Genomic DNA, 16,351 nt, shown 5'->3' on the forward strand with positions numbered 1-16,351 from the left:
CTTAATCCTGGTGGTTCCATAAAGACGGAGAGAAGGTGGAAGGATGTTTGTCTTTTCTGACAAGGAGGCCGTAACTCTTTATGGGCCCCGTCCCTGCCATCTCTGTGCAAAGAATTTCTTGATTATCTCTTCTCTTTCTTGAGCTAGTTAAAAAGTATCTTACATAGTATAGTTCCTATTTTAACATTGTGTTATAACCTAAAAATACATTTAACACACTACTTGAGAGAATTAATGCAGCATAACTTTCCGACATTACACATATAATATTCATTGCAACATTTGCGAAAAGCCAATCATAAAATACGCATTTTTCACAGGAAGATTAGACATTGGAATGAGCTGGCCAGGGAAGCGGCGGAGTCGCGCTCCCCGGAGGTGTTAAAGACTGGCCGGGCACTCAGGCTGACACGGCGTGCTCGGCCATGGGCTGGACTCGATGATGCCAGAGGTCTTTTCCACCCGGATCCACTCTGGGCTGCTGCGGGGCCCTGCCCGCCGTGAGGGAGCGGGAGCACCGCGGCCCCTCAGCGCTCCGGTACCGACCCCGCCGAGGAGGCGCCGGGGCTCGCCGGAGCCATTTCCCGCAGGCTGCGCGGCCCCTGCCCGCCTCAGGCGGGCAAAATGGCGGCGGCGGCTGAGGGGCGGGAAAAAGGGGCGGGCAGAGAACGGCTGCGCTCCGCCATCCTCCTCCTCCTCCTCCTTCTCCCGGCGCCGGCTCGGCCCCGTGCCCTGCCGCCCCCTGCCCGCTCCGAGCCCGGGCCACAGGTAGGTGCCGTCCCCGCCGAGGCTCCTTGCCACGGGTTTGCCCCCCGGCCCTTCCGCTCCGGAGGCCGCAGAGGTGTTTTTTGTAGTCGCTTGGTGCTGGGTGTTTTTATTTTGAGCCTGCAGAAGAGGTGAGGGGAGCTGGGTGGGTGGGAAGCGTGGTGGCCCAGGTGGGAGCCCCTCTGGTCAGGGGCAGAGGTGCCTCGGGAGGAGGCGGCCAGAGACCCTTCCCAAAGGTGATGCCGGGATGCTCATCCCGTAACTGCATGGGCGTGTTGTCCTAAAATGCAGTGTCCCCTGGGGAATGGAATCAACACTGCTGAACAGGGGCTCACGGCCTGTTCTGCCCGGCTCCTGGCTGGAAGGTGGCCTGCAGCACAGTGGGGTCTTTAGCCATGGATGCTCGCCCAGGGAATCTTTAACCCGGTGTGTGGGCACGGGGTGCATCTGGATTTGGTGGGACAGGGGATGCCACAGCCTCCCCTTCACCTCCCACCTGTTCCTCCAGCTTGGTTAGCAGGTGGTTTGTAACCCCTACCCTTAAACACCTGTAAGACCGCCGAGGTAAGGATTTTTAAGCCGTATATGTTTCAGCTGCTTAGGTGGCAGACAGCTGTACCCATACTCTGTAATCTGCTAAAAATAAAAGCAAACTAAACTCAGCTGATCCAACATCAGCCCGCGTGAAGGATGGTGTTCATTTAGACAAAAATTCGTGCCTTCCTGTGAATTCCTCCCTGAATTTGTGGCAACGTTTGTTTGGTTTTTTTTCCCTTTGTAATAAAGGCATAACAAGGTTATTGCAGGGAAAACTTGTGAAGTGACTTCATGGTGTTAAAGCCCTTTTTCCATCCTTGCTGTGATAGTATCCATGTGGCACAGATCCCTCCGTGATGACAGACTGTTGTGTTAGGGGTTGTTTGGGTATCCAGGCAAGTTGTCAAAGTGGGGCAGGCCTGTATGTCAGGAATGTGTATGGAAGCCAGGTCCTGTAAACACTCACAAATGCGTGGAGCCTTGTTGCTAGGGCTTTGCACAGGAATAAGACATGGATGAGTCCCTCTTTGAAGTCTTGATGTGCTGCCTGAGTAGCTGGAAGCCAGGAGAACAGCAGAGGGAAGAGTTTCCATAGTTAGTGAGCTTCAGCAAATAAATTCACCTCTTTTTATGGCTTGTTTTGGAGTAAAGCCAAGTGGAACTATATTGTTTATGTGTGTAGATTCTCCTGTCTCACACAAAGATGCCTATTGTTTACACAGAAACTGTAAGAGGAATGTTTTGTTAACATTTGGTTAGCAATATAAACTGACAAACACAAATGCAGACTGGAACTTGAAACAAAAATAGCCCTTCTCAGAGCAGAAAACACAGCTGCCCAAAAACTGTTTTTCAAGGAAAACTGCACCTATTGGTTCTATGTTTTCTTTTTAAACTCAGCTTCTGTCATTTCCATGCCTATAAATCTTTTACTGCATGTAACTATCCCAGCAACTTAAGCTCCACGCCCGTGTACCCTCTAAACAGTGCTTATTTTGCTAAAGAAGATTGATTCAGTTGTGATATTTTATAATTACGTTTGAAATTTGTTTTTAGTTGGGTGTGTCGCTGTTATATTTTCAAATTCCTGAGCTGACTGGGATGAATTCCCCTTTCCATTGTCAACATGTGTCTTTTCCATTAGTTCCAGTAGGACTGACTGCTGCCTTCTCCTTATGTTTAAGAAACTTTCAGTTGCTTAAAATAGTAGGACCAAAAAAACCTGTGTTTTCAATATTTTATTGAAAAAAACCCAAAAAATCCACAACCTACATAAAGAGTACTTGCAGAGCCTCTGGGGTCCTGCTTTCCATGATGGAGCATATTGACTTAGTGGATGTAGAATGTAAATTTCAGTCATGATAATGCATAAAATCTCATTTGCACTGTTTCCAATCATTCCCCAGTGATCAGCATCTACCAACAGTCAAGTGATTGATACATGTTTAAATAAATGGGCTGAATTGTTCTCAGAAGGGCTCAGAAATGTTTGGTATTGTAGGAAAAAGGGATCAGAGTAGTTTGAGGACTCTATGGCAGCCAGATGTTTAATTTTTAATGTCTCACCAGTGATGGCAATGGGTATTCATCAGATTGTACAGCTCCAGTGGAAGAAAGTCAGTCAGAATTTCTGTCCTTGCACATCTCCTAATGCACTCCTTCTCTTTTTTAGAGTTATTATTAATGACATTGACACTGCTTTTTTTGTGCTTTTTTTTCACCCTATTTCTTAGCTTGAGTACTTCTGCCTGTCATTCATAGATTCTTGCTTTCATGATTAGTAGCATAGAATTACATTTGAATATCATTGTTATCACCTTACATTCATTGTTTCTACATTGCCTGATCCTCTCTAAATGAGTATTCAAACCTATTTCTGTTTGATGGGTCATTGTAAATGTCTACAGGTATCTTTTTTTCCTTTCTTTCAGCTTTTTCCATTGGCACCAAGAGGAATATATGCTAATTCTGCAACAACTCACAAGTACTGTGTTTGTTTTGTTTTGTTTTTTTTTTTTATTTTATATGCTTTGAAACAGAAAGTGAACTGTTTATTTTACATTACAGCGAGATCCTGCCCTGCAAATGGGCTATGTAGGGAGGATGGTAACAATGCTGATGTGGAAAATAATTTGTAACACTTCTCCTTACATTCTTTAGCATATTTATGTTGAAAAAGCTTTATTGTATAAAGCTTTGATTTTTTTACAGGGACCTTTGTGTGCCTGAGTCCCTGCACTTGTGTGACTGTTCACTGGAATCACAGACTCTGTATACAGAGGTCCTTAACAGGATTTGAAATTGGCAAAGTGTGATTGGAATCAGATTGAGTGGGAAGAATGTCAGTTTTAGGAAGGTATTCTGCTGGGGAGATGGGTTGGTTTTGTCATCTCCCAAAAACAGGTTATATATTTTTGTTTGCAGCCCTCAGATGAAAGAATGAGTTTACATTTTAATATAGATGTTTGCTTATTAGCTGTATTCTGTGAAATTCTAACAGCAACATGTCAGAATTCCACTGTAGCTTGGTAAATAAAAAGAAGACACAAGAATTCCCTGGGTTCTGAGTTCCAGAATCAGTAATGTGTCCATGTATTCCTTCCTGTTCTCCTACAGGAGAGATGATCCCCAGGCAGCATTCCTGAGCCACGAGGATGGGGCCAGATGTACCCCTGCTCAATGACTACAAACAGGAGTTCTTCTTGAAGCGCTTCCCTCAGACTGTGCTGGGAGGGCCCCGGTTCAGATTAGGCTACTGTGCCCCTCCTTACATCTACGTGAACCAGATCATCCTTTTCCTGACACCATGGCTTTGGGGAGGAGTGGGAACACTCCTGTACCAGCTGGGAGTGCTGAAGGACTTCTGCGCCGCGGCGCTGTCGGGAGGACTCATGTTTGTTACTGCACTTGCTCTTCAGATGACAAACCTCTATGCAAAGCAGAAAACAGTGACAGTAGAAAGAATGCAAATTCAGAATACCCTGACAGATGAAGATGAGTTTGAATTTTCCAGCTGTGTAGATTCAGAGACAGTAAAATTTATTATTCCTGGCAAGAAGTACATAATCAACACTGTATTCCATTCCCTTCTGGCAGGGGTGTTGTGTGGGCTGGGAACTTGGTATTTGCTGCCAAACAGAATAACCTTGTTATATAGCAACATTGGAGGAACTGTTGTGATCTTTGTGTTTGGATGGGTGACCATATGTATAGGAGAGTATTCATTAATCATAAACACAGCCACCGAAACAGCCACTTTCCAAGCACTGGATACATATGAAATCACTGCTCTGATGAGACCTTTCTACATTTTTGTCTTTATTGCAGTGGATCTTGCACACAGGTAAATGAAATAATGTATTTAGCCACTTAAAGTGATGAGCAGTCCGTGTATTTTTGATGGGAAAGGTTAAATTATTCTTCTGAGGAAAATTTATTTTGAGATTCTAATCAACTGTAGTAACTTCAAAGGAAGAAGATTGGTGCATATATGATAAAAATTGAGGTTCTATGCTGTGTATTTTATTTATTTATTTATTTATTAAATATTTATTAAATATTTATTTTTTTTAGGCTCTTAAATTTTTATAGCATTCCAAGTAAACTAGGAAGAGCAGTTTGTAAGAGATAGGTGAAACTATCTTCTACCGTGCCATTTTTCATATTTTTGTATTGGAGCATTTGCATTTATGTCCTTTTAGAGGATGGGTTTAAAAATGCATGTTCCTGACCTGGAATCACAAATCTAAACACTGCAAGCTTCAGGATTACTGGATTTATGTCCAGATTTCATCCTGGAATACTTTCTAATTTAAGCTCTGTAAAGTGATAGCAGAGGCTTTTATACAACAGGGAAAAACAAAAGAAAAAAAAAAACCAAAAACCTCTGAATTTGGTTTTAATGAATGGATAAGCAAATGGGAATATTGCTTTGGCTTTGTGATACAGATTTTGAACTTGGATTTTTAAATGTTTTTCCAATATGAAAGAGCTATGTCAATCTATAAATTAGGAGAGTCACATTTCTGTTTTTCAGATGAGTGTCTTAGCTGAAGTATTCGTAGTATCAGGCTCCTAAAACAAGATGCTTTTAGATTTACTCTGCATTCTTTCTCCCTATCAGGTGATATTTATAGCACTTTGTCACATGTACATATTTTACGGGTGGTTACTTTGGATACATTTAAAAAGAGCAGGTTTGAATTTGCTTGTTTTGCACTGGGAGTTGTCTTTGTTAATGATTTACCCTAATTGCCACTTCAGGTGAGGTATGAGATTTATACATGTGGTCTTGGACTCCAAAGTCTTCTATTCAATTTCCTGAGGAGAAGATTAAGACATTGTTGAAATTCCTGATGAAATTACTCTGAGGCTTGCTTACTTATTAAAAAGGAGAGAGAAACCAAATAACTTGGCAGTCTACCACATTTAACTGGTAAACTACATATGGGCTAGAATTCATGCAAATTTCTAATGCTGATCTTTGTGGTTTTGCAGGAAGATTTTGACGCATTTATGAACAAAAAACTCTCTTTAGGAATATGCTATATTATCTGTAGGTGTACAGGCAACATGCCAGTTCTTCTTCTTAAAGCTTAAATATTGGGCCTTGAAATTGCACAAAATTTTGCTTTTGTGTTTCTGAAAAAAATACTTTACAATTTTTTGTTAAACAGTTGAGGCCTTGGAACCTGTGGACCTTTCTTTTTTGCACAAGTATTTTTTTCAGTGTATTATCACAACAGTAACAAAAATAATCAGGATAATTGCATCACTGTATTCATCTGAAGGCTTCAAATCTTTTAAATTAAAATTTAGTCTGTGTTCTAATTAATGTGTTACTTTCCCAAGCATAAATATATGTCCTTATTTTTCCCTTTAAAAGATACTCATTAGGTTTTATAGGTTGAATGTGTAAGGTTTTTACTTTGGGATTTGCTGTAGTAATTAAACAGGAAGTCTTCCCACATGGAAGTTATTTTTCCCTTCACAGAAGTCAAATGCATTTCTTCTTTTATCCAGGTTTGCTGTCAACGCACCCATTCTAGAACAGACAAACCAGATTTTGCACATCCTCTTTCTTTTTCTGCCATTCTTGTGGGCATTGGGAATTCTGCCCCCGCTTGATGCACTTTTTCTCTGGGGAATGGAACAACTCTTGGAGTTTGGACTAGGAGGTTCACCTATGTCAAGTAACACAAAGTAAATGTTTATACAGTTGTAAAATATATCAATATTGTTTTTAACCTTTTTCTTTTCAAGCAAATCTTCTTTATTTTCTCCTTCACAGGTTGTTAGTAATGTTTCTCATTTCTGCTGGAACAGCAATAGCATCGTATTTCATTCCCAGCCCCCTCGGTGTGATCCTCTTCATGACTGGATTTGGGTTCATACTGAGTCTTAACCTAAGTGAGATTGGGTTTGCCTTCAAACACACCATGATCAGCCATTTAGCCTCCAGCAAATCTAAAAATGCTCACAGAGGTCTTAGAATACAATTTGGGTGGAGGGAATTCATTTTCTATGTGACTGTGTTGACATTTGCTCTCACAGAAGCGAGCCTGCTGCATCAATTTGCAGGCTCCTCATCATTTTCCCAAGGCAGTCCCCAGGCCATAGCAAGTTACATTCTGATCCTATTACTTGTAATTATGTGGATTCTTAGAGAGATTCAGAGAGTGTACTTGTTTGGAGTCTTCCGAAACCCCTTTTACCCAAAGGATGTCAGGACTGTGGCTGTGTTCATGGAGAAGCAAAGAAGGCTAATGAAAGTTGGTGTTGTCAGGAGGATTTTACTAACACTAGGTAGGAATACACCACTGTCTGTTGTTTGTTAGATGATGCTTGTAGGGAGATTGAAACTCTAGAATTGCTGTATGTTCAAGATTCTGTGAATGAACAAAGGGAAACCAAGTGGCTGGAAATACTTGTTGATGTCTTGTTAAATTGTGCATTGAGGTCGAAGTTACTGGTCCAGCATATTTGAAAGTGATTTGATTTATTTCTTCTATAGGGGTGACCCTAAAAAATTGAGCCTTTTAAAAGCCCAGCTGACAAAGCAGGGCCTTTTAAAGGATTTTAGTTACTACTGCAGTATCAACTTTTGAAAATATGTACTTGGAAACAAAATTAAAGCTGACTAAATATTTGGTTTTTAGAGCTTGCTAGTAAAGGGAAGTGCCTCCTCTCTGGTAGGTTAGAGACAAATGCATCTACTTTGAGGAAATAAAAAATTGATTTAAATTATTTCATTTCATAAAGAAGCATTAGTTTGGGAAAGTAGATTGATGACTGCTATTCCATGTTTATTTTTACTTATTTGAGTATTCTCTTGGAGAAACAAATAAAGGACAAAAGAACTAATAGCAAGTAAGAGCTAAATATCAATGTAAATGTTTGTTGTCCTGGGCCATTAGTGCAAATAAGTTGTTTGATATTGTGGGACTGTAATACAAAGAGGAGTTTGTGATGATGAAGGGAAGGTTTCTCTTTTTGTGCTGGGATTTCCATCCTGCAATAACACTGCTTACCTCTGTTGATTTTTGTTATGTTTTTGGAAAAAGATCAGTGATTCTTTTATTTCAATTGCAGTGTCTCCGTTTGCTATGATAGCATTCCTGTCACTTGACCATTCACTACAAAAGCTGCATTCCGTGTCTGTTTCCATTGGATTCACAAGGATGTTTAGGATGGTAATTTGAATTTTAAATATGTTAGCCTTAGAAATGCTCTTCTACATGACTTGAGAACCAAGGTGACCTGGAAGAAATATTCTAGGTCATGAAAGCAGAGATAAATAGGTATGTTTTTTAATGTATTTCTAACATATCTCTATTTTAGGTCTGGCAGAATACAGAAAATGCCTTACTAGACATGGTGGTTGTGTCAGCAGCACAAATGTTGGTGTTTAATCCAGACCTCTGGTGGAACAGGAGCCTTGATACTGGAATCAAACTCTTGCTGGTAATAGTCATAATGTAGAATTAAGCAGATAATAATTATCTGAAGTCTCTGTTTCTGTTGGAGAATTACAACAGGACCCAGCAGATAGATAGAAGCTAAAAACTGTACTAAGATATATTCTCACACCAAGCAATGATAGCCATGCTTCATTTTCTTAAAATTACTGTAGCTATGCCGAGTGTGCTGCTGGCAGCAAACCATGTGCTCCCTGCCCGTGTGCCGCAGGTCGGTCTCCTGCGGGATCGGCTGTTCCAGTTCCTCTCCAAGCTGCACTTCGCCATCGCCATCCTCCTGACCTCGTGGACGGAGAAGAAGCAGCGCCGCAGATCCAGCGCCGCCCTGATCGCGCTCAACGTCGCCTTCTTCCCCGTCCTGCTGGCCCTGGTGGCCGTCTCGGCGCTGCTTTCCTCGCCCCTGCTGCCGCTCTTCACCCTGCCCGTGTTCCTGGTGGGCTTCCCCCGGCCGCTGCGGAGCTGGCCGGGCCCCGCGGGCGGCACCGCCTGCGTCTGCTCCGACACCGTCTACTACCGGCAGCTCGTGCCCGGCCTGGCCGCAGCGCTGCAGTCCGCGCTGGCAGCCGGCGGCCTGGGTACGTACAGGCAGCACTCTGAAATAGTGCAGCTAAATGTTTCAGGAAATGTGGTTTTCCACCCAAACCCTTGGGATCAGATCCATCCCAGCGCCCTAAACCCCTTGGGATCAGATCCCTCCCAAGGCCCCAAACCCCTTGGGATCAGATCCCTCCCAAGGCCCCAAACCCCTTGGGATCAGATCCCTCCCAATGCCCCAAACCCCTTGGGATCAGATCCCTCCCAATGCTCCAAACTCCTTGGGATCAGATCCTCCCAATGCCCTAAACTCCTTGGGATCAGATCCCTCAGAAGGGAGGAGAATCCATGGTTCTAAACCATGTTTCATAGCACGGGTTAAATCTGATAGTCAGAGATTGCTCAGGACAAAGTGGTTACTTTTATCCTTCTTGTACAACCAACAATAGGAGAAAGGGGAACAGCTACAAGTTGCAGCAGGGGAAGTTGAGGTTGGATATTGGGAAAAATTTCATCACTGGACAAATGATTAAGCATTGGAACAGGCTCCCTAGGGAAGTGGTGGAGTCGCCATCCCTGAGAGCATTCAAGAAACAAGTAGATGTAGCAGTTTGTGATACAGTTTCATGGACATGGTGGTATTCAGTCAAAGGCTAGGCTTGATAATCTGGGAGATCTTTTCCAGCTAATGATTCTACAATGTCTACTTGTTACAATCCTGTAAAAAAACAACTCTTTTGTTACCTTTAAGGAGAGCCTAAATGGTGATGAAACAGTATCAATCCTAATCTTTCTGTGAATAAAAATGATGGAATGCATTGATCCCACCTAACTGGAGGCAGTAAATTGGGTTCTTTAGCCAGACAGCATAGAGAATGGTGTGTGTCAGACTGCTCTCTGTAGGTCTGTCTGTCTCTGCATCAATCCCATTACTCAGCATCCAGAAGGTGACTGCTAATTTAGCTGTGTTAATTGGTTACGGAGGTTTGTGAAATACATGATGTAGCCTAAGTAGCAGTAAACAGCTGAGAACAAACCCATTGATAAGATTTAATGCCATGTCTTGTGCAGGCAGTTGGGGTAGGATTGTAGCAGCACTTGTGGATTTACAGCCTGTGAAAGGCATCGTGATGGGGTTTTCACAGAATTACAGACACAGAGGTGAAGAAGTGCCCAGTCTTTTTCCCAGCTGGAGACAGAGTAACTGTTTTAAAATTGCAGGGTCATTATCTTGAGAAACAGCCTTTGTGTAACCTAAATAATCAAAAGATTGTAGCCCTTGGAGAAGAGGCAAATATTTACATAAGCCTCTTAGAAAATGGCTTATGGCTGGAAAAAGTGGCCTAATATTTGAAGGCAGTGGAAGTTAACCTTAATAATGCTTTTCTGAAGAATATATCCAGGTGCTTTACTAGGAAATATGTGCTGCACTTTCCTCACTGGTTAGAGAGAGGTACTCAATAAAACCAGGAAGTCTTTTTTCTCTAAAGAAGGATACTTCAGTTTGTCTACTGCATTAGTCTATTATGTTTTATATTTACAAGAGACATATTAATTATATTATTATAATATATAGCTATCTGTCATACATATATATGTTATCTATCTATTATATCTATTTATATTATAGATATACATATTATAATAGGTTTTTTCCCTCATTTCCATCATGACTGTGGTGGCATGTATGCCTTAGAATAAATAATTTAAAACACTAGTCTTGAGGGGTAAAAAGTCTCTTCTTTAATGGGAAAATCTGTGAATGAATGTCTTGAAGCAAGAAAAACTGTGGTGTTCTCAGATGAATTCAAAAGGAAGCGATGCACACTTTGTGAGTCACTAATTTAAACCCATAGTTTGTTCTGTGTAAAGAAGTTTTAGTCGCTTTAACAGCTAGCAAGAAAGGAATTAAAGTCTTTGCAAAATGTTAGCAAGAAAATGCACTTCATTAGCTCAGTGGGATAGAAAAGGTTACTTAAATTTTAACTACAGCTTAATGGTTGGTTTCACTGATTTCACCTTACAACATTTTAAATCTAAAATGCTCTGCAAGTGAGTGGTCACCAGACATGAGTGACAGCAGAAGCAGGTCATAAACTGGCAGCAAACGTCATGCTTAAGAATAGAACCATTGTGTTATGAGGATTGACATTCAGCTATAGTTCAAACACAGTATAACTATCAGTTCTTAAGAAATTTGGCACTGCTCTTTTTGTGACATAGGTTAAAAAAAAAAAGTTTGGGGTTTTTTTTTTTTTTGAGTACTAATATGCTGTTGTTCAGGACCTGATTTTCAAATTTCAGTTCAGTTATATTTTTATTTCTCTGATAACAAATAAACTTCCTACTCCACAGCAAATTGGGCCATTAGGAAACTCCTTTGCTATATCATGATTATTTAATATATTCTCAGTAAGAACAACTTTAGGTCTCCAGAGAACACTCCAGTGGGAACTATGTGGTTGGAAATGCAGCCAAAAATGATCTTTAATCATGAAAGTCATCTCTGCAAAGGGAATTGAGGGTGGAGTTGTTTAACCCTGGTCTGGTGTGAATAATGTAGTCCTGCAGTTGTGTGAGGTTTTCCAGTTTTCCACAGCTTTTTCAAAGCTGCAATTTCAGCCATTTTTTTCAAGATTCTAAGGTGCTAGTTAGCCAGTGTTAACTGATTGTGATGTCAATGCAGAAATATTTTGTGTTTGCTGTTGAATCCTTTCATTGGCATGTAGAAAAGGTAATATGTAGTTTTTGTTTGTTTTTTTTTCCTTGCCTAGGTCTCTCTCTGCCTGGGTCGCATTACTTGTGCCGCTTTCAGGACAGGCTGATGTGGATATTGGTGCTGGAAAAAGGCTTCACATACTGTGGTGTTAACATTAAGGTAATTGCATGCTGAACACTGAGATGCTGATGTTTGGAAATAGTGCAAACATTTTGCTGTGTAACATTTCAGCAGTGTAACTGATTTCCATTTAATTTTCTAAGATGAGTGTTGTACTAATTAGTCTTGCAATTTACATGAGTAGCAGATGTGAAATTTTTTATCATTTAGCTTCTGACGGAATATCTTTAATAAGCTGGCTAATAAGATCTGCATCAGGCAAAGATTTATTTAAGACATTGATCACTGCCTAATATTGCAGTGAGTGTTTTGTTATTGCTGTTATCTCTAGATAGATTTGTAGATTCAGTTGTGGAAATACTGACAGTCATCTTGTTCAGAATAATTCTGTTGCAAGCAAACAGCTTGCTAGCATTTGAAGTTACATCCTGGTGAAGACTAACAGGCAGATGTTTTCATGTGTGCTTTAGGGGCTGGAACTGCAGGAAACATCCTGCCATGCTGCTGAAGCTCACAGAGTGGATGAAATTTTTGAAATGGCCTTTGAACATCAGGAGCACACAAGGATTCTGTCTCCCAATCCCCATTTTGGACACATCCTCACTCCCTGTACTGTTGTTCCTGTGCGGCTGTATTCTGATGCCAGGAATGTGTTATCTGGAATAATTGATTCCCATGAGAATTTAAAGCACCTGAAAGATGATTTTGTTAAAGTGCTTGTATGGATGCTTGTCCAGTATTGTTACAAAAAATCCAAGACGTGGGAAAGCCCAGGCAGTGCCAACAAGAGCAAACAAGGATCGTTTCCAGAAAATCAGCATAGTGGTGCAGTGAAAGGAACCAGAGCTCTGAGGGAAGAAGACAGCTTTAGTGTTGATACAGTGGAGGACTGGACTGATGATAGTGACACTTTTGATTTTGAACCCAGTAGCAGAACAAGAGACAGAAAAGAGCCCGGGCAGTTGGGACTGACACCAAAAGTGCACCTGTCTATTCCAGGGTCTATAGAAACACAGAGCCAAGATTTCCTACAAGAAATGTCACCAGAAGATAAATTAAACAGGGCTGTGGTGCTTGGGCTGCCTGCTGTCGACAAAGGGAAACAGCCAGAAGTTTTACCTCGTGTAGAATTCAGTTGCTCTTACTCAGAGCTGCTGAGCATCCCTGAAGAATGGAGAACAGCGCCAGTGCCTTCTTCCAAAGTCAGTGAAATGAGGCAGAGGTTTCCAGAGGAATGGTACCACTTCGTTTTGAGCCAACTGGACTTTTTTCATCTGAAGGAGAAGCCTTCCAATTTACTCACGGACCTTATGAAAGATAAAGCTCTGAAAGACCTGTACATCCACGGGGTGCTGTCGTGTTTCTTTGGTCTGTTTGGCCTGGATAACGCCGTGCCTGCCCCTCGCCACGTCTTCAGGGCATACACTGGTGGCATTCCTTGGTCTGCTGGCTTGGACTGGCTAACAGGCAAACCAGAGCTCTTCCAGCTGGCATTAAAAGCATTCAGGTAAAAGAATACCATTTCCTGAGATTAGAAATTTATATAGAGAAGTGTCACTTCAGTAATGTTTTGTTAAACCCATATAGTTTAAATTTATTTGGAGGTTTTTCCTACATAAATACTGCCCATGACTCCAGGCAGTGAAGCCTGTGGTAGAGAGGTTCTTCTTTCTTCTCCACAGCAGCTGCCTCCAATGTGCTGTGTTAACTGGGGAAAAACAACCTATTTTCATTGTCCCCAGATCTCAACAGTTGTGCTGGATTTAGATATTTGGCACCATCCATTATCAGGCAGTGGGGAAGTGTTGGAGGTGAATGAGTGGTGTTTAAGCTGATGTGTTTTACATGTGGGTGAGCTAAAAGCACACCCAGACTGACTGGCAGTGACTCAGCTGGCAAGCAGTGACTGACAGAGTTGGTGGAGCCTCTCCACCCTGTGTGGCCTGAAGAGCCTTTCTCTCTCCTGTCTTTGCCACACAACTGACTGTGTGATGTTCTGCACCTTTCAGATACACCTTTAAACTTATGCTGGACAAAGCCAGCCTGGGCCCAGTGGAGAACTTCAAAGAGCTGGTGAATTACCTGGAGGAATACGAGAGCGATTGGTACATCGGGCTGGTGTCAGACCTGGAGTGGCAGCAAGCAGTTCTGCAGGAAAAGCCATACCTGTTCTCACTGGGGCATGACCCAAGCATGGTAAGGAGAAAAACAACTAGGTCTAAGTCTGGGTTTCTTTTTCACTATTCTTTTTTTCCCACCTTGTAATTGTGTTCTAAAACATGAAGGCTCTGCAAGGTTGGTTTGTACTAAAGAGGAACTGGCACCACTGTTGTTGAAAACCATACTGCATTGTTCTTCAGATGCAGCAGTATTTCCTGATTATATTCCAGTGGAGGAATTGAACTGAGGGGACTGGTTTGTACTTTGCTGTGTTTTAAGTATTGATAGAGTGCAGTCCCAAAGCTTCACTCAGTGCTTTGTAACCAAAATGCTCTTGTCTCTTCTTGGACAACGTACTGGACATCCTGATCTGTGTGTTCTTGTAGGGAATTTACACGGGGCGAGTCCTCACTCTGCAGGAGTTGCTAGTCCAGGTGGGAAAGCTCAATGCTGAAGCCGTGCGAGGCCAGTGGGCCAACCTGTCCTGGGAGCTGCTCTATGCCACCAACGATGACGAGGAGCGCTACAGCATCCAGGCACACCCGGCCCTGCTGCGCAACCTGACCGTGCAGGCGGCCGACCCGCCCCTGGGCTACCCCGTCTACTCCTCGCAGCTCCTGCAGCTGCCTCTCTTCTAGGCTGTCCTTTTCTCAGTTATGGCTGATACTGGTTTGTCTTTTTCCTCTGCGTGTTGGAATCAAATGTCCCTGCTCCCTTGTGTGCTACAGATCAGGTGTTAACTCTCAGGGTGGCGGCGCCAGGCCAGCATACAGAGGTGGTGCTGGCCAGAGCCTGCAGCAGGCTGGGGACTGGTTTCCTGCTGCTGGAACACAAGACACCGTTGCCTGTGTGGCTGACGAACCACATGCTGAAATTCTCTTCTCCAGCTTAAAGAAAAGCAACATAATTCTTATCATTGCCATAATTCTGATCATTAACTAATTTTGGTGCTTTCTGATTTACTTTTACTTCTTTTTTTCCTTGGACAGGTGACTTGCACTGCCAGTCAGGTTACAGCTTCTTGTAGTGTTGTCAACCCCAGAGTTGGCAACCAAAGTGTACATAGGACTATTTATATGAATATTTTTATTCTGGCCATTTTATATTGGACTGAGTTCAGTTCTAGCATTTGTTGTATGACTTTCACTGATCTTCCTTATGTGTAGTAAGTTATCAGCCATGCTTTAACTAAATGCTAAGGGACAATTTTTACCAAACTACTTGTTTTGGTAAAAAGAATTTATATAAACCAGTGTGTGCTCTGACACATTGATAGCCTGGATGATTTTATTGATGAAAGAAGTAAATGTATATAATTAGGGGACAGAGGAACCTTTAAGGACAAATGATATGATTTAATCTCCTTCTTCCAGTATCCATATATATGATATATATTACATACATATGTATATATATGTTGTTACTTTCAACCTCTCTCCATCTCCTTAACTAGTCTTCCACAAATGCAGTGAGAGCTTGATGATGGGGGGTGGGTGGAAATCCAGCTGTCTGTGCCAGAAGTAATTTAGGTTTTTAACCTCACTACAGGCTGGAACAGACTTGGACAGCTGGTTTGTAACATTACAGGTCACCTTGAAAATAGGTCCAGGCCCAGTTTCCAGTGGCTCATTTATCCTGTTCACTACCACCAGTCTTAGCACATAACTGTGCTTTCTCAGCAAGTCCATGCTTACACTGTAGGCAAATGCTGAGCAGGGAGTAGGTAACTGTATTTCCTAGTCCTACAGAATCAGTTTAAATCAGACCTGCTCCATAACTGAAGCAGTACTGGTTTGGAACACCCAGCCTCGTCTGAGTCTGAGTTCATTAATTATTTTTATTCCTCACCTTTGAGACCTTTTGTCTCCAATGAAATTTGCCACAGAACCTTGTACTTGGCTACTGGTTGTTCCTTTTGATAGTGGCCAGAAATGGTTTCTAAAAACTATGTAAGTGGTGTAGTGGGTTTCCAAAGCAGGTTGGTGCCACACTGGGCCCTGGGCTGCATCTGGAAATACAGAGCCATGGAAGTGATGTGGAAGGGGCTTATAGAGAGCACCTATTTCAGCCCCATCTCACAAGGAGGCAAATGTTTACTCTGATTTAAAACTTCCAAGGTGAGGAGTGTTATGAGCTCCTCAAGCAGTTCACTCCAGTTCTTTGCTGCTCTTGCAGCAGCTGGAAAGTTGGAGCTATTTCCTAAATCTAATTAACTCTCCCTTGCCCTGTTGTAAATCTCTTACTACTTGTCTTCTGTTTGGTCACAGGAAAATTTAATTATCTATTTTTGCAGCAATCCTTACTTGAAGATGGCTGTAATTTCTGCCCTCATCCTTTGTCTTTTGTAAACTGAATAAACCAGTCGAGAAAAAGCTGAAGAGAGCTGTGATCCTTTTCCCTTTCTTTCTCTGGGGTCTCTCCATCTGGTCCCCAGCCTTAAGGAGAGCTGCTGATAACTGGGCCCAGTGTTGCAGCAGAGATCCTGATTGGCACCAGATGGAGCAGCACAATTAGCAATGGGCAGAGTTCCTGCTGGAGC

At 42.2% G+C, this 16,351-nt stretch overlaps 1 protein-coding gene across 4 annotated transcripts; it reads left to right on the forward strand.

Moving 5' to 3' along the window:
* Positions 1-480: 480 nt before the first annotated feature.
* On the forward strand, positions 481-16,178 carry PCNX4 (pecanex 4). Of its 4 annotated transcripts, XM_053980661.1 has the most exons (12): positions 481-768; positions 3,234-3,286; positions 3,919-4,645; positions 6,325-6,504; positions 6,593-7,107; positions 7,894-7,994; positions 8,143-8,265; positions 8,491-8,854; positions 11,588-11,691; positions 12,123-13,159; positions 13,662-13,848; positions 14,199-16,178. In XM_053980661.1, the coding sequence occupies exons 3-12, from the start codon at positions 3,957-3,959 to the stop codon at positions 14,448-14,450; spliced, it is 3,552 nt and encodes a 1,183-aa protein (XP_053836636.1). In that variant the 5' UTR covers positions 481-768; positions 3,234-3,286; positions 3,919-3,956; the 3' UTR covers positions 14,451-16,178. The 4 variants fall into 4 exon arrangements, with proteins under 4 accessions (XP_053836636.1, XP_053836638.1, XP_053836639.1 ...); XM_053980663.1 differs by lacking the exon at positions 6,325-6,504; XM_053980664.1 differs by lacking the exon at positions 6,325-6,504 and having other exon boundaries at positions 6,968-7,107.
* The last annotated feature ends 173 nt before the right edge of the window (positions 16,179-16,351 follow it).

Source organism: Vidua macroura, chromosome 6 (assembly GCF_024509145.1).
Source record: "Vidua macroura isolate BioBank_ID:100142 chromosome 6, ASM2450914v1, whole genome shotgun sequence".
Taxonomy (NCBI): Eukaryota; Metazoa; Chordata; class Aves; order Passeriformes; family Viduidae; genus Vidua; species Vidua macroura.

Excerpts from the sequence above, each read along its gene's own strand:
- PCNX4 (XM_053980661.1), top strand. The coding sequence starts at position 3,957 with ATGGGGCCAGATGTACCCCTGCTCAATGACTACAAACAGGAGTTCTTC. Across the intron at positions 6,505-6,592 it reads CCTATGTCAAGTAACACAAA|GTTGTTAGTAATGTTTCTCA; the intron begins GTAAATGTTTAT and ends TCTCCTTCACAG. Across the intron at positions 11,692-12,122 it reads ACTGTGGTGTTAACATTAAG|GGGCTGGAACTGCAGGAAAC; the intron begins GTAATTGCATGC and ends TGTGTGCTTTAG.